The 23,942-nt window shown below is 36.3% G+C and overlaps 1 protein-coding gene and 1 long non-coding RNA gene across 2 annotated transcripts in view; one reads left to right on the top strand and one right to left on the bottom strand.

Moving 5' to 3' along the window:
- The window catches only part of LOC132096017 (CUGBP Elav-like family member 5), a 162,550-nt gene that overhangs the window by 108,134 nt on the left and 30,474 nt on the right, over window positions 1-23,942 (top strand). Inside the window, exons 4-5 of the mRNA XM_059501129.1 lie at window positions 17,871-17,999; window positions 20,494-20,573. Coding sequence (XP_059357112.1) covers window positions 17,871-17,999; window positions 20,494-20,573 — 209 coding nt within the window. The remainder of the gene's footprint in view (window positions 1-17,870; window positions 18,000-20,493; window positions 20,574-23,942) is intronic.
- On the bottom strand, window positions 5,075-7,105 carry LOC132096019 (uncharacterized). Its single transcript, XR_009422533.1, has 3 exons — window positions 6,925-7,105; window positions 6,469-6,637; window positions 5,075-5,218 (listed from the first exon to the last, which is right to left on the bottom strand). It is a non-coding gene; the product is annotated as an uncharacterized LOC132096019 (long non-coding RNA).

Raw genomic sequence — 23,942 nt, 5'->3', positions numbered from 1 at the left:
CAGATTAAGAACTTGACAAAAGTTCAAAGTTTGTCAGGTTAGCATGATCCATTTAGCCATTGCTGGAAGATGCTATAACTGCATAACAAAAAGCATCTTTCTGCATTCAGAAGTTGTGCATTCTGATGAAACACATTAAGTTGAGATGGAGATGCTTTGGTACATGAGCAGTTGCAGTTCTCACTCTATATGTGAGAGTCCTTTAATAGGAGAGAAAGGCTTTCAGATGAACCAGTGAAACATCTGTTTTAATCCTTTTCTTGGCTTCCGGTTGTGCCACACACAAACACACACACAGAGGCAGCAGATGAAAGTCTTTCATTTTGACACAAACAATCTGATGAAACAATCGCAGATGAAGTTGGAAGAGTATGTTATAGAATAGACAGCATCAAGTGTCAATATATTGACTCTCTCAGACACACGTATAACTGGTCACACACCTCTTTGTGTGTGTGTGTGTGTGTGTGTGTGTGTGTGTGTGTGTGTGTGTGTGTGTGTGTGTGTGTGTGTGTGTGTGTTTGTGTGTTTAGATACCTAATGATTCCCATCACAGTACATGTCAGTATATGATAATATGAACAAATGAATTCATTTTCTCTCCATATTTTCTCATTACGAGCCTCTATTGCTTTTCTGGAGCACATGTGTGTTTTTCCCGTGAGCATCTCTGCTCCCTCATAAGGTCTGGTGTCGGTCTGTCATGAGATGATGGATGGGAGCACCCGTGCGCTCTGTCTCTTCCACTCCAGTGTGAGTTCATTCATGTTAAAGCGGCACTGAGAATTCAAGTCTTGACTCAGAGAGGTCTGCATTTAGAGAGCAGGTGTCGGAGCATGTCCACGAAAGACCCGACGACACACACAAGCATGCTTCTGAGAACTGTGGAATGCTAATGTGTGCGTTTTGATGTAAGTTCAAGCAGGTGCTAAATATATTGTTATAAACTCAATGCCTCATGCATAGCATTTATAGATTGCTCTGCACTTTTGCACTTTGTTTGATCACATTTGGTAATAAAAAACATTCATTATTTTTATGAGCGTTTGCTGCGTTACACAAATCAGCACTTTTCCCCTTTTCCACCATCTTTTGTAAAATTTTGGAAGGCTTTTGCAATCTCTAAACGTGTGTGTGTGTGTGTGTGTGTGTGTGTGTGTGTGTGTGTGTGTGTGTGTGTGTGTGTGTGTGTGTGTGTGTGTGTGTGTGTGTGTGTGTGTAGAGTCTGTTTTGATGTGTTATCACTCGTACAGTATGTTAACCTTGGTTAGTTTTGCATTTACCCAATGCTGGACAAGATTTTAATACATTATAATCAGTCACATGGCACTTGAAACAACTTTATAATATGTGATTGCATTTTATTTGTCAGTTCTTTTATTTATTTATTTTATTTTTATTTTATTTTTTTAGGTGAAACAAATAGTTCACATTCTGCTGCAAGAAATGTCCATGCAGTGTTCCAAGGCTGAATGAAGCAGCCGAGCAGTTGCTCATTTGTAAGTCGCTGTGGATAAAAGTGCCTGCTAAATGAGAAGAAAGGGAATGCGAGCAGTTAACTCTTTAGATATGTTTTCAGCCACTTTGATAGCTTTGTGTATGTTAGTGTGTTAAATCTGAGTGTGCATACACTGCAATCAAAGGCCCTATTGTTGATTTTTCTGAAGTAATTAACGTTACATGACTATTCACATGCTGTTTTATTTATGGTATAAATGCTTGGAAATAATATTTAACGTTTTCAAGTCCATTCATCATTTGTAGCATGCAAGCCACCCAATAATTGCAATAAGCTTTGTGCTCTGTGGTTTATTTATATTAAAACACAAAGTCTCAAAATCTTTGACTTTATTCTCAAAATATTATGACATTAATGTACACTAGTAAGTTATTTTTCAACGTGCCACAGAAAGCCACCCCCCCCCCCCCAAAAAAAAAACGAATAACAAATATTAATGAGATGTTTTAATAATTTATTAATTACTAGTGTTTTCTGAGTCTGTGTCGCAGAGATGAAACTGTCGATCCTGACTTGCCATCTCCTCGGGACATGCCAGGGAGAAATAGATAAAATACATCTTTACGGATTACATAATGAAAGAGTTTTGTTTTTGATTTGAATTATTTCGTTTTAAAGTAGTAATTTAAAGATTACAAATATTAAAATATTAAGATTTTTTTGCACCCTCAGATTCTAGATTTTCAAATAGTTGTATCTTGGCCAAATATTGTCCTATCCTAATAAACAAACTTATTATTCAGCTTTCAGATGATATAGAAATATCAGTTTAGAAAAATTGACCCTTATGACTGGTTTTGTGGTCCAGAGTAACATTTATCACATCTGTGAGGAGACAGTATTGTCACAGCAAACTCACTGTATTCCCAGAGAGCGGATGGTTTGATATGGAATAATTACACTGCAGCTCTGAACGGGACCTTCCCAGCAGGCCATCTGAGATGGGCCTTACTATGAGTGTGTGTGTGTGTGTGTGTGTGTGTGTGTGTGTGTGTGTGCTGGGCTCAGCTGGGAAGAGAGATTGAGCTGATCTGGTTTCATACAGGAGAGAAAGGAGGTTTGAGGAGCTCGGCTGGATTTCTCTGCTGAGATGATTATTTGATCGTCCTCACTTCTGAAATGACAGCATTACAGTAGATGAGCGGCACGTCAGAGCATTTGTCATTCCTTTTTTACTTTCTAAGACACAAGCTCCTTTCTCAATACCTGCACGTCGCCCAGCTTTACATGATATACCAACATTTCAGGAGTACATATATGAATCCCATACTAAAAGAATCAAATAAAACAACAAAAACAAATGTTTTTAACGGTCACCATCATCTTTGTACTACCAATAGCGGAATTTGTTTTTTTTATTTATTTATTTGCAGGGTTTTTCTTTGTTTGTTTGTTTTATTGTTTTTTTGTTTGTTGTCAGTTTTAGTAATTTTATCAGTTCAACTCGAACTAATTTATTTAAGTTTTACACTGACAGATGACTAGTATATTTTGCATGGTAACATTAAAAGAGTTTGAGGTGTCATAGAATGTTACGCAGACCGGATTCAAAGTCAAGTCAAGGTTGGATGAAGATTTGAATGAACATCATATAGCATTTCCGTCTATACACGACTCATTCTGCTCTCATTTAATGTCAGACTGAAGTTTCATCAGTGATTGATGTTTGATGGATTTGATCAGGGTTTGGACTGAAGGTCGCGGGTTAATCTGAGGTTTAGCACGCTGTGCTGACTGTTCTCTACACAGATTAAAAGTTTTTCTTTCTTTGTCTTTGTCTGCAAACAAACACACACACACACACACACACACACACACACACACATAAGCCGGTTTGATTTCTGTGTCAAGAGCAGGTTCATACTCCCGTCTCAGTCGAGAACAGACACATAAAGACTTGAAAGTCTGCAATCATGCTGTTCTGCAGATTTGAAGCGTTCACCTGCCGGATGGCCTGTCCCGGATCTGCAGCTGTGAGGAGTGTGTCTCCTTCCTGCTGTCTGTTAAGATTAGGGTGAAAAGGGCAGCTCATATATTCCCGTAGGAGTTCGTCAGTGATGTCTTGTGCACTAAATTGCACCTAGATTATGATTTTTGTAAGAGTTGTTAATAGCGACAGGCCAATATATATATATATATATATATATATTAGTGCTGTCAACGTTAACGCGTTAACGCATGCGCTTAATTTTTGTCTGGTTTAACGTGTCAAAATATTTAACGCAATTAACGCAGCATCGGTATTTTCTGCCATCCGTTGGCTAGCTTTACATTATATGATCACGCTCTTATTCATTTAAATGCTTTTAAACATTTCAAGCGCGGCAAGACAAAAGAGAATGCGCTGTCTGTGAATGCCCTTATGTGACACATACACACGTACACACACACACACACACACACACACACACACACAATGCATAGACAGGGCGCCAGAATCCAGTTCTCTTAAGCGCTTGAACTAACAATAAACATCCCAAAGTGCCAGTTTTGTCGATTATCCTCATAAGAGCAATCTTAAATGATTTATATAAAGTCTAAAATGAACAAAAAGAGTTGTGAGAGAATGAGGCGAGATCCATAGACAGTATATAAACGGTGAGATCCGCGTGTCTGTCTGCTCTTAAAGGGACAGCAGCCAATAAAGCTTCCTGTCAGTAAAGTTAAAGAACAAAGGGAACAGAGAAAATGACTCGCTGCTCTTGACTAAATAACTTTTGTAGCTTTAATAAGGATTAACTATTTAATTTATAGTTTATGCAGTGCAGACTGCATATAACTTTGATAACTTTATTAAATTTCTGTATATTTCCTAACTGTTAAGACAGGAAGGGCAGGAGTAAACATGACATTTATTATGGGTTTATGTTAGCATTGTTTTAAGTTTACTTAAATTAAAAACTGTTATATTTTTGAAGCCTACACTGTAAAACTTTTCACTGTAAATTTACAGTAAAATACTGGCAGCTGGGTTGCCAGCCACATACTGTATTTTTACAGAACTAGTACTGTAATCAGAATTTACAGTACTAGTTCTGTAAACCGTTGTACTATAAATTTACAGTAAAATACTGGCAGGTGGGTTGCCAGCCACACTGTATTTTCCTAAATTTACAGCACTGCACTGTAATTACAAAATACAGTATATACCACAATTTTACGGAGTTATACTGTCTACAGCAAAAAAAAAATTTTTACAGGGAAAACATTATACTGTGAACTTTAAACAAGAAAATAGAAACCAACAACATTATCTGGGTTTTAAAACATTTATTTTAAAAACAACGACCAGACATTTGCCTTTTGCAAACACATTTGGCTGAAATGCCAGCTGTTTTTTTTTTACATTTAAAATGTTAGTTGAACACTTAACACTTTATAATATAGTAATCTTGTTAACCTTTAACAAATTTACAAAAAAATTTCAGAAATCTAAAGAATAGAACCTCAAAATGGCAGAAATGGCAGTTGTATTATATAAATGGAATTAACGATGCAGTAATCATAATTACTTTTAATGTACTTGCTGACAGGATCTGAACAAAGTTCCATTCAAAGTCTGAAAGTTTTCGCAGAAGTGAGGAAACTGGTGGGCTTACAGTGGCGTTCTTTTTTTGCACAACTTGGCCAGTTTTCTTTGAAGTCACTTTTCCTGTTTTTGCTTTCGATCCACGTTCAGGATTGATGTCAACAAAGCGTCTAAAATGCAGAAAAGAGGAAAAAAACACAATGAAATATTATAGACTGTGCATATATAGAGAGAGAGAGACAGAGACAGAGAGAGAGGGAGAGAGAGAGAGAGAGAGAGAGAGAGAGAGAGAGAGAGAGATTTAACGACTATTCACCCAGCTTATATTAACATTATAATCCCCTCATCAGGTACTGGATCAGGGCCATTCCAGAGTATCAGTTGAAATGCAGCCATGAACCCTGTTTATGTAGAGCACACATTGCCGAATCCAGTCCAAACATTTGTGACTTCATTAATATAACTAAATTTCAACCTAGGGTCCTTAGCACCATGACCTTGATCCAAATACTAAGTTGTGCAAAAAACTTTTTCATCCGGTTGATGGCGCAAGCCCTTACAAGCTTTTACCAAATCATGGAAGTGAACTCCACGTCTGTGTTAGCGGTAGAATTCGCCGTCAGGCAATTGTTATTTAATAAACTCCTGATGTACTTACAAACCTTCCAATCCCTCGTTTTAGGAGTACAGAACCTATTTGTACTACTGTAGAAGTTGGTTACCCTTCTGGTCATCATTATTAGTGGGGTAATTTACTTGACAACTTTTGGAAAAGGCTTCTGGTGGGGGTGTTTGGCTCAATGTCATGGTGAAAATGGCCCTGGAACCGGTATCGAATCTGAGGTATCGAAATTGGCACCGGATCGAAAGATTTTGAACGATACCCAGCCCCTAATGGACAGTATACCGTACACACAGTTTCAATGGAGGGACTGAGAGCTCTTGGACTAAATCTAAAATATCTTAAACTGTGTTCCGAAGATAAATGGAGGTCTTTGGTTTGGAACGACATGAGGGTGAGTAATTAATGACATTATTTAAATTTTTCTGTGAACTAACCCTTTAAGCTAAGCCCTGTCTGCACTGCAAAAAATGCTTTTCTTTTTGTCTGGTTTCCTGTCCAAATATCTAAAAAAAATCCTAAATCAAGATGCATTTACTAGATACGTAAAATTAGATAAGATATAATGTCTTGTTTTCCAAGGGAATTAATCCAAATTAAGGTTGTTTTTTTTTGAGACTGGAAACAAGTAAGTAAAGCATGTTTTGCAGTGTGTGAAACCAGGTCCATGTTGTTATTCCCAGTAGTCAGCTGTACAAAACGTTTTTGAAAAAAAATGAAGTCCTTAACAAATACTGTCAAGACAAAGGTTAGTGACAATTCAGTCTAAAACATATGTCAAATATGCTAATGACTTACCTCTGAACAAACTCAAGGGTGCATGCTGCCTCTTCCTGGTACTGTAAATCGAAATTATAGAAGGAGGCAAACAGCACTGCCAGGCCAGTGATGAAGTTGGGCTGTGCTCCTTCACATACAACTTGACCCTCCAAACTCAACATCCAGCGCTGGTTGCTCAGAGATTGACCTTTAATAAAAATAAAAATCAGAATGAAAAAGTAATAATAATATTTAAAATAACTATTGTCGGTTCCAATTTGGTTCTAGTTGTCTATTCATAATTCTACATAACTGTTAAAAGAACTCTGTTCACAGGATACACCATTTCATTCTGCCTTAGTAGTGCTTTTGGGTAGGGTTCATCAATACAGTAATACTAAAATTTAATTTATATGAGCAATTTCCTATTTAGAGGAATAGTTTTCCCTGGTTAAATGAAAGTAGTGTTAGAGTTAGTTAGCTGGACTTCACAACCACACAATTTTGCTGAACACAGTTGATTCTTCCATACATATGTTGCCAATTAAAATCTGTTTTATATTTCTCATACCATCACCATTCTCTTCCTGAAAAAAGTCACAATATTGAAACAACACCCCACTGCAAAAAATGCTTTTCTTAGTTACTATTTTGTCTAGATTCCAGACAAATAACTACAAGTTATTACATCAAGAATAATAAACTATACAAGTAAACATTATGTCTTGTTTTCTGAAAATGGTTTACTTAAACTTTTTTTACATCAACTTTATCTTTACCTTGATTTTTCCATGAACTAAGAAGTTTTCTGCATTGGATAGGTCTTATAAACTCCAAAATGTCATCTTCTTTTACATAAACCAAATCATCCAAGCCTTCGACACCTTGGCCCATGAGCTTCTCAACAAGCTGGTTGGTTACATCTGGAGATAGGCTTGCCAACACCAACAATACAGCATCTTTCAGGACTTCTTTCATTCCAGACATTATTCTAAAATTGGGAAGGAATGATGGAGAACAATTACTGACAAGCCTCACAATTAATATTCAGGCAGAGGATAGTAATCCAGTAGACTGTCTTGATTTATGCATAGGTAGCCTTGATCTTGTGGTTTCAAGCAATGAACTCCCTGGTCTATAAAACAAAAAGACTGACTTTTCTTTGTGACAAAATACACATTGCAATTGTCAATAATTAACTGAATGTTCCCAAACACAATTCCCTCATCATTCTTCTGCAAAACAAAATTCATGTTTTTCAAAAAAAGAGATTCATCTGCATTATCTGGCAAAAGTGCATTCTCCAACTGCTCCCTGCCATCACCACAATCAAAGAATTCAGACTGTGGATGTGAGTGTTCGGCCATGTTAGATGCCTCACCATGCGGCATCTGTACTGAAACATTTGACTGCAGTATACTATGACGCAAACTTTCTGCTGAAGAGTTTCGATGTTTTATGGATAAATGAAGTCAATGTAGATGCTACAGAAAATTGTTTGTTGCATGTAAATGGACATGGCACTCTGGTGCCTTCTTTGATATGATTTTTCAAGTGTAAAACGAAGTTTTTCAAATCATTGCACTTTTCTTGACATGTACCAATATCACACACTAAGGCATCAATTCCTAACTGCTCAACAGATGACTTTGAGGGCCTGTCTTTGTGATACCTGAATATGTGAGCTTTGAAAGCAGTGAACTTTTTAAATGTTCTGGAGCAATCCGGAATATCACATTTGAAAACAGAATTTGGAACATGACTATGGATTTTCATGTGCTGGCAAAATGCTGACAACGATTCAAAAGTACAATCGCAGAACTGACACCATGGCATTTTTGCACGTGGACTAGACACTACTAAAGCACTTCCTTTAGCACTGGTTTTTTCACCAGATTGTAAAACCTGAAACGAAGAGAAAAAAAAAAGCAGATCATCCAAATGACATGGTAAATCACTCGGTGGAACGAGTGATTTTTATTTTCGCGATTTTTATTTAATATAACTTATATAAATATATAAGCAGAAATGGTATGCAGTCTGTGTGAAATTTCGAAGTTAAGTTAACGTACTTGGTAAAGAAGGAGTGGTTTTTTTTCGCAGTACAAAACCACGTTCGCAAAATCAAACTAATTTATTCGTCTAACTTAAACGATGTAGAAAACCGAACTCAATAAATAAATAAAAATAGATTGGCTTACCGTATCAGTCAGTTGAACAGTCTTCTCAAGTTCTAAAATCCACTTTTGCTCACAGATGCATGACCGATTCTTCCTCCCGTCTTCATGAAGTTCATGTGACGTTAACCGTTTCTGCTGCGTCACAGGCAACTCATATTTGAAAGACGCACACAAAAGCTTACATGAAACGAAGCTCACACGAACCAAAAAGCTTAAAGATTAATTACAAACTCACAAAAACTCACACAGTTGGCACATCAGTTGGCGTCATGTGTCATCTGAATTTGAGCGCGAATAAAACCAATCCCACAATGCAATGCATTTACAGTCTGATACTGTATTACGAATTTATCGGGAGGAAAACAGAAATGTGCTGTATATTTACAGCTGTTCTGTAAATTATACAGCCTTATACTGTATTATGGAAATACAGTACAATTCTGTAAGAAATTCGCTGTAAATTTACAGTAAAGGGTTACAGTGTAATAATAAATGTAAAAAAAAAAAAAAATCAGTAGCTGTATTAATATCAGTAATACTGGCCTTCAGTCATAAAAAGATGCCATTTAAACAAGTATTTAAATTTAACTGTGAAATTATTACATTAAAAATATATTAAAAACGTACAAAAACATTTCTTTTTTTGTTGCGATTAATTGCGATTAATCACAGAAAAAATGTGTGATTAATCTAGTTAAAGTTTTTAATCGATTGACAGCACTACTATATATATATATATATATATATATATATATATATATATATATATATATATATATATATTTGTATACAGGTGCTGGTCATATAGTTAGAATATCATCAAAAAGTTGATTTATTTCACTTATTCCATTCAAAAAGTTAAACTTGTATATTATGTTCATTCATTACACTCAGACTGATATATTTCAAATGTTTATTTCTTTTAATTTTGATTATTATAACTGACAACTAAGGAAAATCCCAAATTCAGTATCTCAGATAATTAGAATATTGTGAAAAGGTTCAAAACTGAAGACACCTAGTGCCACACTATAATCAGCTAATTAACTCAAAACACATGCAAAGCCTTTAAATGGTCTCTGAGTCTAGTTATGTAGGCTACACAATCATGGGGAAGACTGCTGACTTGACAGTTGTCCAAAAGACGACCATTGACACCTTGCACAAGGAGGGCAAGACACAAAAGGTCATTGCAAAAGAGGCTGGCTGTTCACAGAGCTCTGTGTCCAAGCACATTAATAGAGAGGCGAAGGGAAGGAAAAGATGTGGCAGAAAAAAAGTGTACAAGCACAAGAACGACAGACAGCGTCAGAAGTGTCTAAAGACAAACAGGACTGGACTACTGCTGAGTGGTCCAAAGTTATGTTCTCTGATGAAAGTAAATTTTGCATTTCCTTTGGAAATCAGGGTCCCAGAGTCTGGAGGAAGAGAGGAGAGGCACACAATCCACTTTGCTCGTGGTCCAGTGTAAAGATTCCACAGTCAGTAATGGTTTGGGGTGCCATGTCATCTGCTGGTGTTGGTCCACTGTGTTTTCTGAGGTGCAAGGTCAACACAGCCGTATACCAGGAAGTTTTAGAGCACTTCATGCTTCCTGCTGCTGAACAACTTTTTGGAGATGCAGATTTCATTTTCCAACAGGACTTGGCACCTGCACACAGTGCCAAAGCTACCAGCACCTGGTTTAAGGACCATGGTATCTCTGTTCTTAATTGGCCAGCAAACTCGCCTGACCTTAACCACATAGAAAATCTATGGGGTATTGTGAAGAGGAAGATGCGGTAAAGAGCTGAAGAATGCAGAAGAGCTGAAGGCCACTATCAGAGTAACCTGGGCTCTCATAACACCTGAGCAGTGCCACAGACTGATCGATTCCATGCCACGCCGCATTGCTGCAGTAATTCAGGCAAAGTATGTTCATGTTCATGTTTTTCAGTTGGCAAAGATTTCTAAAAATCCTTTCTTTGTATTGGTCTTAAGTAATTTTATGGTCATTCCATGTGAATTGAATGCTTTAAACTTTAAACTTGTGAATTCAAATTATGCTGCGCTATATACATTTGTCCACTGTCATATTCATGTCATTTTCACTGTGTGCTGTATGTAAAATGAGGGTTATCCTGGCTTTACTTGAAAAATATGTTTCCCAATGCACATAAACTTCCTAGAATACTGAGTGCCCTGTTGGTTACAGAGTTTACTTTTTTAAATATATTACAATTTTACTAAATATTTATTTATTTGTGAAAAATACTGTCATCTAAAGTATAACTATGTTTCTTTTACACATTTATTTTTTAATCCATTGTCAAAGTCGGCATCACACATATTGGTTGACCACTGGTGTAAATGGGTGCAGATCATCTGGTTGTGTCTGATGTAATGTCACAGTGAAATGCTTTATGGATGAGGATCAGACGGATGAAATGTCCGAGCGCTGTAGAAAATCTGCAGTCTCTGCCCGCCGCTCTATCATCATCAAACACTGTTTGACAGACTCTAATGTCTCCTGATTTATTAATAAAGGCGTTTATTTGATCTGCGGCGAGTTTTCTGTCAGTCTGAGGCAAACCGAGATTACATACTGAGCAAAACAGTGTGCCTGTGTGTGTGTGTGCCAGTGTTGTATTATTTAAATGTGCCGTAAGCAATATTTTTATGGAACAGCATACAGAAAATGTCCCACTTCCTGACAGACATCACTGAAATAAGTGTCCTGAGAAATCACACCTGTCAGTGTGACGGCCCTAGGCCCAAAAACACACGCTTGTTTAGCCAATCAGAAGTCTTTGAGTTGGTCTCAGCCTGTCAGTCACATTGAGATTTGTGGTTTGCTAACATCGGATTTGCTGATATGACTTTGTACAAGAGGAGTTTTTGAGAAATGAGGCACTCTGCTTCAATAGCTAATGTTAGAAACATAAAATTACACTCTTAGAAATAAAGCGTATTTATTGGCATCGATGACCCATCAATGGAAACTTTTCATTCCACAGAAGGTTCTTTATAGTGGAAAAAGGTTCTTTAGATTGTTCAAATGTTCTTCACACTTAGAGAAAATGCTTGTTTTAAGAAATGATCACTGAAAGGTTCTTTTGGGAACTAAAACCCAGACATTATAGCCAATTTAGAAAAAGAGAATGCACACACACCGCTTCTCATTTTTACTCCAATCCCCAATGGCACATTTTAAACGTGTGTTGGTGTGTGTGTGTGTGTGTCCTTTATTGCCAAACAGGTCTTGAACATTAATGTTCCCTCCAGCACAAAGCAGCAGAGCTCAGGACTGCATGCGTTTAACTCATCCTTGCATCATCTCTCCTTGCCTTTTCCGTTTTCCTCCATGTACCGTTTCTCCTTTCTCTTCCACTCGTTTCTCTAATGTCTTTCTCTTTCTTTTCTCCGAGAGCTCACAGAAACAATAACCAATGGGTTTTTCATCACACATTAATGCAACGCTCCAAAGAAATGAAAAGGAAATGCTTTTCCAATGCTTGAAAAGCTATTCAATAGCTCTGTTTTAGACATTTTTTTAAAGTAATAGTTCAGATTTGCTGAAGATGTACTCACCCTCAGGCCATTCAAGATGTAGATGACTGTTTCTTCATCAGAATTGGAGAAATGTAGCATTGTCTGTAAGCAATCTGCTGTTTGTACTGTGACGGCACCCATTCACCGCAGAGAATCTATGAGTGAGCAAGTGATGGAATGCTACATTTTTCCTAATCTGTTCCCATGAAGAACCTCATTTATGTTTTGGATGGAGTATATTTTGGGGGAAGAAATGTTCCTTTAAGGCATCAAATCCTTCAGTTTCGAGGTGCCATGTACATGTGTGTAAAGCACAGAGGTGGGTAGTAACGAGTTACATTTACTTCGTTACATTTACTTGAGTAATTTTTTGGGGTAACGAATACTTTTCGGAGTATATTTAAAGATGGGTACTTTATACTCTTACTTGAGTACATTTTTGGGGAAAAATCTGTACTTTTACTTCGTTACTGTGGGCGACGCTCCTCTCGTTACTTTATCTTAATGCAATAAATGTTATAATGCTTCAGTTTATTCCAAACGCGCCGTCTACTTTTCTCTGGGCAATGAGCGATGCCCATTCGCGAATGATTCATTCTTTTGAGTCAATTCTGTTCAAAGGCTTGATCAAACCAATTGGCAAACGAGTGAATTGGTTCATGAATCAGTTTGAATGAGTCGTTCAGTTCCCTGCCGCACGCGCTGAGCGTCTGAAGTGGTTCACTCGGAGTTGTAACGTTTAAGAACAGAAAGTGCGTTGAAAACGTGGCTGGAACTGCACTGAATTGAAATCTGCAAAGGCTATTATTTGCTAGCGATGGAGATCCTTATTAGATGAACACCGCGTGTGCTGTCTACTGTTTAACAGGTAATAACTTGGGCTACATTCGATTACAGTACACGATACCACTGTGACATTAGTTTGTTGTACGTGTGTGGCTTATAACAGAGGGGAGTCAAGTTGAATGCAGCTTCCAAAAGACAAAAAATAGCCGATTAAGATTTTATTAATTTTAATACAATCACACTGGTGCAAGTACGTTCAGCGAGTCATATTATCAGCTGCTAAATTCAGATCTGTGATTGCTTGCTGGCGCTGAGCCAGAGATAGATGTGTTTTTACAGCACTGCGCATTATAACCAATCACACATGATTCTTTTGAGCTTATTAAAGCATTGGCCAATCAGAGGCGTTCAGATGAGTCATCGCTAAAATGCCGGTGCTTCCTTCACTCGCTCGCTGACTGAATACCTCTTTCTGACGAATTCTCTCGTCAGAAACAACAAAGTGCAGATGTGTGTACGAATCTTTAATTAAGATATTGATTTCACAGTGTTAACAGTTTCAGTGATTTTAATGGGAGTTTCTGAGAGTGATTGAAATCTAGACTGTCAGTGAAAATGATCTTTAATAATGTAAATGTTATTTGCTCTCTTTCTGAACAATGAAAGATTAGTAGCAATATTTATATCACATTAACTTTCAATGTTAAATTCACATTTAATATAAAGTCAGTCGTATTAAAAATATATTATGGCATGACACCTATATCTGTTACTTAAGTAAACAGACAGGGTTTTATAATAAATTACATAAACTGGAGTAAAGGCTGATGAAATATATACATTTATACACGCACACATACATTACATACATTTTATCTATATATCTAAATAAAAATAGGCTCAGTATATATGACCCAAAGTAACTAGTAACTAACTACTCGAGTAGATTTTTTATCCGATACTCTTTTACTCTTACTCAAGTAACTATTCAAGACTAGTACTTTTACTTTTACTTGAGTAAATATTTCTAGAAGTACTTTTACTTTTACTTGAGTACAGTTTTTGGGTACTCTACCCACATCTGGTAAAGCAGCTCACTAGGTTTTGGAACAGAGCTGGTGTGTGTAGATTCCGACGGACCCCTGGGAGGGAGGGGCTAACAGATTAGACTCATGAATATTCAACATGCTAATGAGAAGCAAATGAGGAGGTCTGTGTGGATAATTAGAATTGTGGCCAGCTGAATCTGGCACGAAAGAGAGAGACGCTTCAGTGGTCTAATATAAATTGTAAATATGGTGTCTCTGTAGTAAGCGTTTATTGACGGATAAGGTAATTTATCTGCATCATCAGCAATTGAGTGTGTCTGTCAATCAAAGTGACAGTTACCGAGAGGAGCTTTTTATTGCTCACAGGTTGCTCTTGAGATGCTGCCTTTAAAATACTTTCTTCTGTCCCAGCTTAATATGCAGAGACAACTTTTAAGTAAGGTTGATTTCCCAAAACACTGGGACTGTGGTGCTTACGAAATCACCGTTGTTTGTTTGAGTATCTCATCTAGATGGACAGGATTGTCTGTTAGTTATTAGTGTTTAGGAGCTGTGCTATTCTGAGTGGTTGCACAGTGCAGTTTTAATATATATATTTTAGTTGCTTTTATTTAATATTTAACTTTATTCCAGATGTTTCTCCTAAAATTACTAAAGTCAGTTTTATAATTATTTAATCATGTGAATATAACTTTTTTATTTTCTGAATCTTGCGTGGCCGATGTTTTACCTCTGATTTCTTCATCTCTATTTCTTTTACAGGTGAATGGGGTAAAAGTTGAACTGTTTATGCATTTTGAACTATATGCAAGTTGTTGACAAATTACAGTCAAAATATTTTTTTTTTACTGAGAGGATTTTGGATGGCTCTTTTTATCTTTGCACAAATCAGAAAATACTGGCAACAGCCAGAAAATAATACATTAATTATTATAATACATAATAATACATAATACAAATAATACATTTTATAATACAATAATACATTTTCACCATTTGTTAAGAAAAATTATGTGTAAAATCTGGCAAAAGCTATATGAACAAACCCTTCTGTAAAAACCTTCAGAATATAGACAGGAAAAAAAACTGATTTCATATATAATAGAATATAGAACTATAGTGAAATATAGAGCTAAAAATGTGGGGAATGTGGGGCAACCCAGATCATCTGATGAGAAATCTTTGATTTTATATTAAAATCTCAAAATTATTTCAGACTTGCTTGGCAGATCTGAGTCTTAAGTTATTATTGTTAACTAAAACTATTAGAACAATTTTTGGTCATTTAAATGAAGATGAAATAAGACATTAGATAAATTAAAATATTAGATGAAAAACTTTTACAACTTAAATGAACATTAGAAATGTTGCATCTGCAACTAGTTTTAGTATAAATAATTAAATTATTAAAACTATTTTTATATATAGAATTATTTAAATAAAAAAGAAAATGACTAAAACCTAAACTCAAATGGAAAATAAAAATAGAATAAATTAGAAAAATGTTGTGAATCCCTTTATTGAACAGTGTAAGAGACATTTTTGAAATCTCAGAAAATGTAGAGACGTGAGATTATTGTTTGATTTTCTCAGGAGAAACATCTGAGAAACAGGAGACTTAAGCAAAAGTGTCAATTTATTCTTCATTTGTTTCCACTGCAGTCGAGAAGCCACAATTAAAATAACAAAGAGATATCATTGTGATTTCTCTTTCCTACGGTTCATTTCTAGAGAGCAGCAGTGTGTGTGTGTGTGTGTGTGTGTGTGTGTGTGTGTGTGTGTGTGAGGTGGTTTCTCTCATTAAAGGCTACAGGTCACGGATCCACAGCACTGCAACTCAACTGCAATAGTCTGCAACCAGCAGCGCAGAGAGATCTCAAAGACTTACTGCCTCAAAAGCACTGAACACACACACACACACACACACAGATGATGCAACTTGGATTCAAGGGTAAACAGCAGTGGGAATGAGTGTTTGGATGGTAAGAGAGTTTGTCGCTGTGAGATATCTTGAGAGTCTTGTTTTATATATGCTGTGCTGGTGTGTGTTTATTTCTGTATCTGTAACACAAGCAGCACATCAACAACTCAAACTCAGGCCACGTACACACACGTACAGTTTACAGAACACAGAGAAAGCACTGATTTCAATCGGGATGCTGAACAGCAAGGACAAAAAAACTGGATTTGTGACACTCAATCATGTGGTTATCAGTTCACAATCTGATGGAGATCCACCCACCAATGAAAACGTGAGAGCTCCACTTTTAAGAATCAGATTCATTATGATATTTCTGATACAAACTGACCCAACTCTTCTGCCACACCCTTAAAATAAATCTTACATATTTCTTTGCATCAAATATACACACACACACACACACACACACACACGAATACTTATATACATATATATAAATTGATATTTATATTTAAAATAAAGTTAAAATGAATAAAACACACAACAGTATTAATAACAATGTAACTTAAAATGTAAAAATAAAAATATTAAAATAAAGACTAATAATATCTCAAGGAACCTAAAATAACATTAAAAACATTTTTGAAATAAAAACTATTTGCATGTATTTTATTCTGGGATAAGGTGTTACAATGCTGGAATACATGCCAGTGTTTTCTACAGCTAAGTGAAAGCTTCACAGATGTAACACATCCCAGAGGAGAGCTTAGTGAAGGATGTGTAGTCTTTACTGTTTCCATCAGGGCCAAGAAGTGTGTGTGTGTGTGTGTGTGTGTGTGTGTGTGTGTGTGTGTGTGTGTCCGTCCAGGTTTTGGCCTTGCATAGCTCTTGATGGCGTTTTACTGATGCTTTCTATAGACGCAGCTCTCCGTCTGTGTCTCTGGCCGTTAGTGTGTTGCTGTATATAGCTCAGTGCTGATGGGGAGAGACCAGACCTGGACTCATAAAGATGATGAAGTCTGCTGAAGCCTCAGGCCTGTTAAATGCACAAACCAGACCTTATGATAGAATTCAGACTCCAATATGTTTTAACATGTTTTACAAACTAAAAATATTTATTTATTAAATTGTTTCTATTTTAGTTTATTTTTATGCATTTATTTTAAATATACATGTCTAAAATATTTGTATATTCATTTTGATATTTGTATTTGTACTGTAATATTTGCATTATTTAATTATGTTCGCAAGTGTAGCCTACGACAAAAAACGCATCTTTTGTGAATGTTTACATATTTTTTTAGTTATTTGTTTTTATGTATTTTTTAAAACATATCTAAATATCATATAATATGTATTATACATTATATATTATACATTTTGATTCTGACATCATTGAATGAATCTGATGTGATTTAATAAATGCTCTGATTCAGTGAGTCATTCGTTAAAGTGATTCAAACAGTTAAAGGGATAGTTCACCCAAAAATGTTAATTCTGTCATTAATTACTCATCCTCGTGTCGTTCCAAGCCCGTAAGACCTTCGTTCATCTTTGGAGCACAAATTAAGATATTTTTGAAGCCTTCCGAGAGCCCCCTGATGAAGTAATTAATGACCGAATTTTCTTTTTTGGGTGAACTACCCCTTTAAGCAGCAGTTGGTGAGTCTTTTTGATTGATCCATTTAAAGAATCAATTCAAAAGAGTCATTTGTTCATCAGTGTCATTTGTTTGTGAAACGGACTCCACTGATGTGGTATGTTTCTTTTAAGTGCAGCCAGCAACAATGGTTGATTTTTAATTGTCTTGGGATTATTTGACACTATCCAGGACTATGATTCAGTCTGCAAACTGCAAATTTGATTTTTGTGGCCTAAATATCTAATCTTCTCTATGATTTTCTGTCCTCTTGCCATTTTTGTGTGTGGAGATACAGTAGAAGTATATATTCTCTTTGTGTGTTTGTGTTTCAGAGGACAGGAAGCTGTTTGTGGGCATGTTGAATAAGCAGCAGACAGAAGAGGACGTGTACCGCCTATTTGAGCCCTACGGAGTGATTGAAGAGTGCACCGTATTACGAGGCCCTGATGGAAACAGTAAAGGTGAGTTTTCTTTCTTTCTTCAGCATTCACAGCAGTTTTATGAGCTCGCTAGTGACTGACAGACATCCGCGTGTCTTTCAGGGTAAAGTCTGAGGTGTATTTTATATTCAGTGTAAAAAATAAATACATAAATAGTGACCTTCTATAGAAAAAGACAAAGTAAAAACAAACAGAAAAGCAGCATTCAACCTTGAGCAGAAATGCTTTTATTTACACATTCAATTTCACCACGTCAGTCTATTCGAACACGTGCACGTCAAGCCGACGCTTTGTGATGGGGTTTCTCAGTGCAAACATGGCAGAAACCATTCTGGAGAACGGCGGGTGCCGATATCACCTGACAAACCCCGGCTCGGTCTGGGCAGGAATTATTTACACCGACTGCGATCGCTGTGTCCATTAAGGGAGAGCAAGAGAGGTCAATCGTGTTTGAAAAGTGTGAAGAGAGAAACGATGTGAAAGGTTTTGCACTCAACAAGAAATCATTAAGATTTGATGATCAGCTGTGCCGTTCGATCATGTGACCTTTCAATGCACGGATATGTTGTGATTATTACTGCAAAGCCTGGCATGTAATGGCCCGCTCAGCCCGCTTGAGTCAAACATTCAAATTAATTTAGCGTGTTCTGGTTCAGCGCAGCAGCAGTGGCTCTGAATGTTTTAGCCAATCAAATCGAAGAGGTGGGATTTACTGCTCACACATCACAGAAGCAGAGCTGCGCGGCATTTGAATGCGAGCTGAGGTAAGGTGTAAACAGCTAAAAATGATGAGACAACTCAACAACATTTGCCAATATTTTGTAAAAAACTTTTTTTCAAAAAATGTTAAATGACAGACATTAATTTTCAGTAATGCAAACTACTACTGGCTCTTTTGAATTTCTCAGATTTTAATGCCATTTACTTTTTTTGGCTTGGCTAACAGATCACCTTCATCCAGTTAGGCTCATCAACCATAACTCCTTCAAAAACAGCCAGAAACCTCAATGATTGATGATCAGCTGACTTTTTCAGACCACATTGCTAAAACTGTCCGATCCTGCAGATTTACTTTATTCAACATCAAGAAGATCAAGCCCTTTCTTTCAGAACATGCTGCACAACTCCTTGTTCAAGCTCTTGTTCTGTCCAGGCTGGACTATTTCAATGCTCTCTTGGCAGGTCTTCCAGCCAGTTCTATCAAACCTTTACAATTAATTCAGAACGCGGCAGCAAGATTAATTTTTAATGAGCCAAAAAGAATACATGTCACACCTCTGTTTATCAATTTGCACTGGCTTCCAATAGCTGCTCGCATAAAATTCAAGACATAGATGTTTGCCTTTAAAACTACCACTGGCTCTGCACCCATTTACAGTACCTAAATTCATTACTTCAGACTCATGTGTCCTCTAGAAGCTTGCATTCTGCAAGTGAACGTTGCTTGATTGTGCCATCCCAAAGAAGCACAAAGTCACTTTTACGGACTTTAAATTAAATTAAATGTTCCCTCCTGGTGGAATGACCTCCCCAACTCAATCCGAGCATTGTCCTTAGCCATCTTCAAGAATCGACTTAAAACACATCTCTTCCATCTTTATTTGACGCTCCAACTCCAACACTCACTATTTTAATTAATTTCTTTATAAATAAAAAACAAAAAAAATTAATAAACTTGCCCCTTTTAGACTTGCACTCTATTTTGTTTACTAACTGCTTGTTTTCTTAAAAAAAGACCTGCTTCTCTAATCTTTTTGTATTGATTCTATTTATCATACAATTAACAAAAGCAAAAAAAGCCCTCTAACACTAGCTTGCTCTATTATTTTTCTATTCTATCTGTTTTCTTTTTATTATATGATTAACACAAAACTTGCTATGTGTACTGCATTAAGCTAACTGAGACTTATTATAGCACTTGTATTTCATTGCTCTTTTGTTGTTTTTGATTGCTTCCACTGTCCTCATTTGTAAGTGGCTTTGGATAAAAGCTTCTGCTAAATGAATAAATGTAAATGTTTAGTTTTATGATCAAAACATATAATTTAATACAATGATGATTGAGAGATGAAGTTGCTTCAGTCCAGTGTTCATATTTTTCTTATGTTGACTTTATAAAAATCAGTAAAGATTTGACTGCATGAGCTGAAGGTGGACATTTGTTTATTACACTAAAATACCTTTCACTTACTAAAAAGCCTAAACTCTCTGTCAAAGATTATGTACAATTGTTTTTTTAGCTGAGTTTTGATCATGTCGAGCCTTAGAAACTTGCATATCAAATACAGTACAGTAAGCTTAATCCGGTTAGAAACAGTCATAAAATAAATCATACATAGTGCATATATGGATGCTCTAAGAGGTGTTTTGTTTGTGTGCATGTGCACGTCTTCTTTCTCATCTCCAGTGTTGCATTCCCCAGAGACACACACTCCGCTGCTGATAACCTCCACCAGTCTTCCTCATTATTTCTCTGCTCTTCTTTTGTGTGTGTGTGTGTGTGTGTGTTTTGCAGGTTGTGCCTTTGTAAAGTTTTCAACACACACCGAGGCTCAGTCTGCCATCGGTGGGCTGCACGGGAGTCAGACCATGCCTGTGAGTAACACCACACACTATTATACACACAGCTTTTATAAGATCATATTAATTGAGGTATGAGGTACTTAAAAACATGCATTTAAAAGGGAAATGACCTATAATGTTCACTTTTACCTATACATTCATATGCATTTTGACAGAATGTTGAACAAGTTAATGGACAGCAAGCGCGCACATGAACTGCGGATGTTGAAGGCAGAGCTGCTGTCATGTGTCGAGCTCAAACAGCTTCAGTGCCAATATAAGTGCAAATGAGTTACTGTCAGGCTCTCTGTTTCTTCCTGCCTTCTCTTCTGAATGGACTACTAGCTTACAGCAAGCATATACAGTAAATATGAACTTATATGCAAGCATAATATTCATTTTAAGTTAAACAAGAAGTTAGTTAGCTATTATTTTTAATATGTAAAATACTAATAAAAATATATTCAAACCATCTTACAACGGTTAGATTTAATCTTAAATCTTCTCTAAACATTAATATTTAACTTGCACAAAGATAATAGTTTTAATATTATATTCATTTAAATATTTAAAGTTATTAAGCAACATTTTCTCTTTTTACGAAGTACTTAGATGTACTACAACCTGCTTATGAAAAGTAGCTAATTTAAAGTGCAGTATTTTTGAACATATATCAAAATAAGAAACCATAAACAGGAGAAACATCTTTAAACATATCGTAAAATTTGATCACAAATTTCAGTTTTAGTCTGTTTCTCACAAACAGCATACCTATTGTATGATTTCCATAAACGTGGAATTATAGCAACTTTTATGATGTCTTCGTTTGATTTTTTTTTAAGCACTTTAGTCACAGTTGGGGTCTAATTGCATGCAAACGATCCACTACTATGACTCATCTTTTATCCTTCACAGAACAAGTCATGCATGTTTGAAATGTTGTGAGGTTGGATGAATTAAGACACAGAATTTAAGTCTATTTTGCAGAATTTTAAAGCTTTTCAGTCAAAATCAACACCGAAAATTCTGCAGATTCCTTGCGCACCATCTGGGTATTCCTTACACAGAAATTCACAGTATACATACTGCACACTGCAATACAGCATACAAGCAGTATGTTAGTGTACTATTCTGAACAGTGCCTCTCTGTTCTACAGCTTTCACTCTCTTTATCACACTACTTCTGCATGTTTTCCCACCTCATCTCTGAGGTTCAGATGAATAATTCCTCTGCCACACATTGAAAGGACAGATAAAGAGGTGTATTTCTCCATTCCCTGAGAGCAGGACAAGAAGTAGAGAAAAAGAGAAGGAGAGGGAGGAGTACAGATGATCAAACACTCAGACAGCGTCTAACTGTCACCGAGCTGAAAGACAGGTGGAGAAATGCCTCTGATGAGCCACTGTAAATGTGTTTGGAGATCAGCTCAACCTTGAGAGTAATTATCCTCAAATGAACGTTCAAGGCCGTATCTCACCCTCACACACACTACGCATACCGATAATTAAAAGCATTTACATACTCGACGACAGAACGGATGAGTAAGAGAAATGAGTTTGAATGGCCTACGCAGCCAAGATTTTAAAGGAACAGTTCACCAAAAATGAAAATTTGCTGAAAATGTAGCCATCTTTAAGCCATTCGAGATTTGTTTCTTCATCAGAACAGATTTGGAGAAATGTAGCATTGCATCCCTTGCTCACCAACGGATCTTCTGCAGTGAATGGGTGCCGTCAGAATGAGAGTCCAAACAGCTGATAAATACTTCACAATAATCCACAGCCACTCCAGCTCATCAGTTGAAGCCAAAATCTGTGTGCGTGCAAGAAACAAATTCAAAACCTGAAATAAAATTCCTTTATACATAACATTGCTTTCTCCAGTGAAAAAAGTCTAACTCATCTGAATCAGGAGATCAAGCACTGTTTACATGCAGAAAAACAGTTCTAAACAAATATTTTGGTGGATTTTGATGTGAGAGGACAACAGGGGATGGACTTCTTCTCTGGGGGGAAATTGTTTTGGGGACTCTCTTTCTGACGGCACCCATTCACTGCAGAGCCTCCAGTGATGAGCAAGTGATGTGATGCTACATTTCTCCAAATGTGTGTTTTACAGACTTGCTTTGTGACTTTTGTTCTGCCAAAATCAAACAAGTCTGTAATTTTCCTGCACAAAATTACAGATCAAATGACCTGCTCTGAGAAATCTAATCCCGTCTGGATAGCAATGTCTGTGATTACGGTATATTGTTTTCACAAAGCTTCTTTCATTTATTTTTGACCTATTGAATGTCTTTGTAATATCATTGCCTGGTGCACCTTCATTATGGATTTAGACCTTTTGTCAAATTTCTGGGTAAGATAACAGCTGGTGGTTGGCCTTCAATCTGACTTGAAAAGAGAATTAAATCAATGAGGAGATTCTGATCACAAACTGCTCAGAGCAGCAGCACCATTAGGTTCAGTCTTCACTTTTATTAATTTTTTTTTTTATATGCAATGTTCAATTTAAAAATTAATCACAGAGACTAATGGTCAAAAGTTGTATATTTATTATTTCTTTATTATTATTTATTTCTTTATTTTTAAAGAAATTCATTTTTTTTTTCCAGCAAGGATGCATTAAATGTATCATAAATGACAGGAAATTAATTTATAATGTTAGGTTTTGGTTTCAAATAAATGTTGTTCTTCTGAACTTTCTATTCATCTAAGAATCCTGAAGAAAACTGTATCATGGTTTGCCAAAAAAAAAAAAAAAAGGCACAACTGTTTTCACAATTGATAATAATCAGGAATGTTTATTGAGCAGCAAATCAGAACCTATTAGAATGATTTCTGAAGGATCATGTGACACTGAAGACTGGAGTAATGATGCTGAAAATTCAGCTGCGCATCACTGGAATAAATTTCATTTTATGATATATTCAGATAGAAAACAGTCATTTTAAATTGTAATAATATTTCACAATATTATAATATCTTTGATCACTTAAATGATGCCTTTATACATGAAAAAATCTTGCCAAACCCATAACAATTTAGTTTGGTGCATTTTCTGCTAATGCAGTGCATTCCAAACTAGTTTGCATGCTGCGTGTGAAGGCTGCTGACTGTATAGACAGCTCACATAGGTTTTTGAACAGAGCCAGCGAGAAAGCATTTAGCTATACTGAGTTTCAGGGACATTTTAATAGTTCCTCATTACACATTCAGAGCCATGCGTTGAGTTAGCAAAGGCCTCATTAACAGCTCAGCCTTACAGTTTGTTTGAGTCCTACAGAGCTACACTTTCCACCATACCAATTTTAATGCATTAATATATTTCTGCATCACTTTACAGCTTGTTTGTCACATTGTTGTTTGTCACAAGTGCTCGGTCCCTCAGTACGATGCTCA

This window comes from Carassius carassius, chromosome 20 (assembly GCF_963082965.1).
Source record: "Carassius carassius chromosome 20, fCarCar2.1, whole genome shotgun sequence".
Classification (NCBI taxonomy): domain Eukaryota; kingdom Metazoa; phylum Chordata; class Actinopteri; order Cypriniformes; family Cyprinidae; genus Carassius; species Carassius carassius.
Note: the sequence above shows the minus strand (reverse complement) of the source record. Positions and strands in the feature narration are given on the sequence as shown.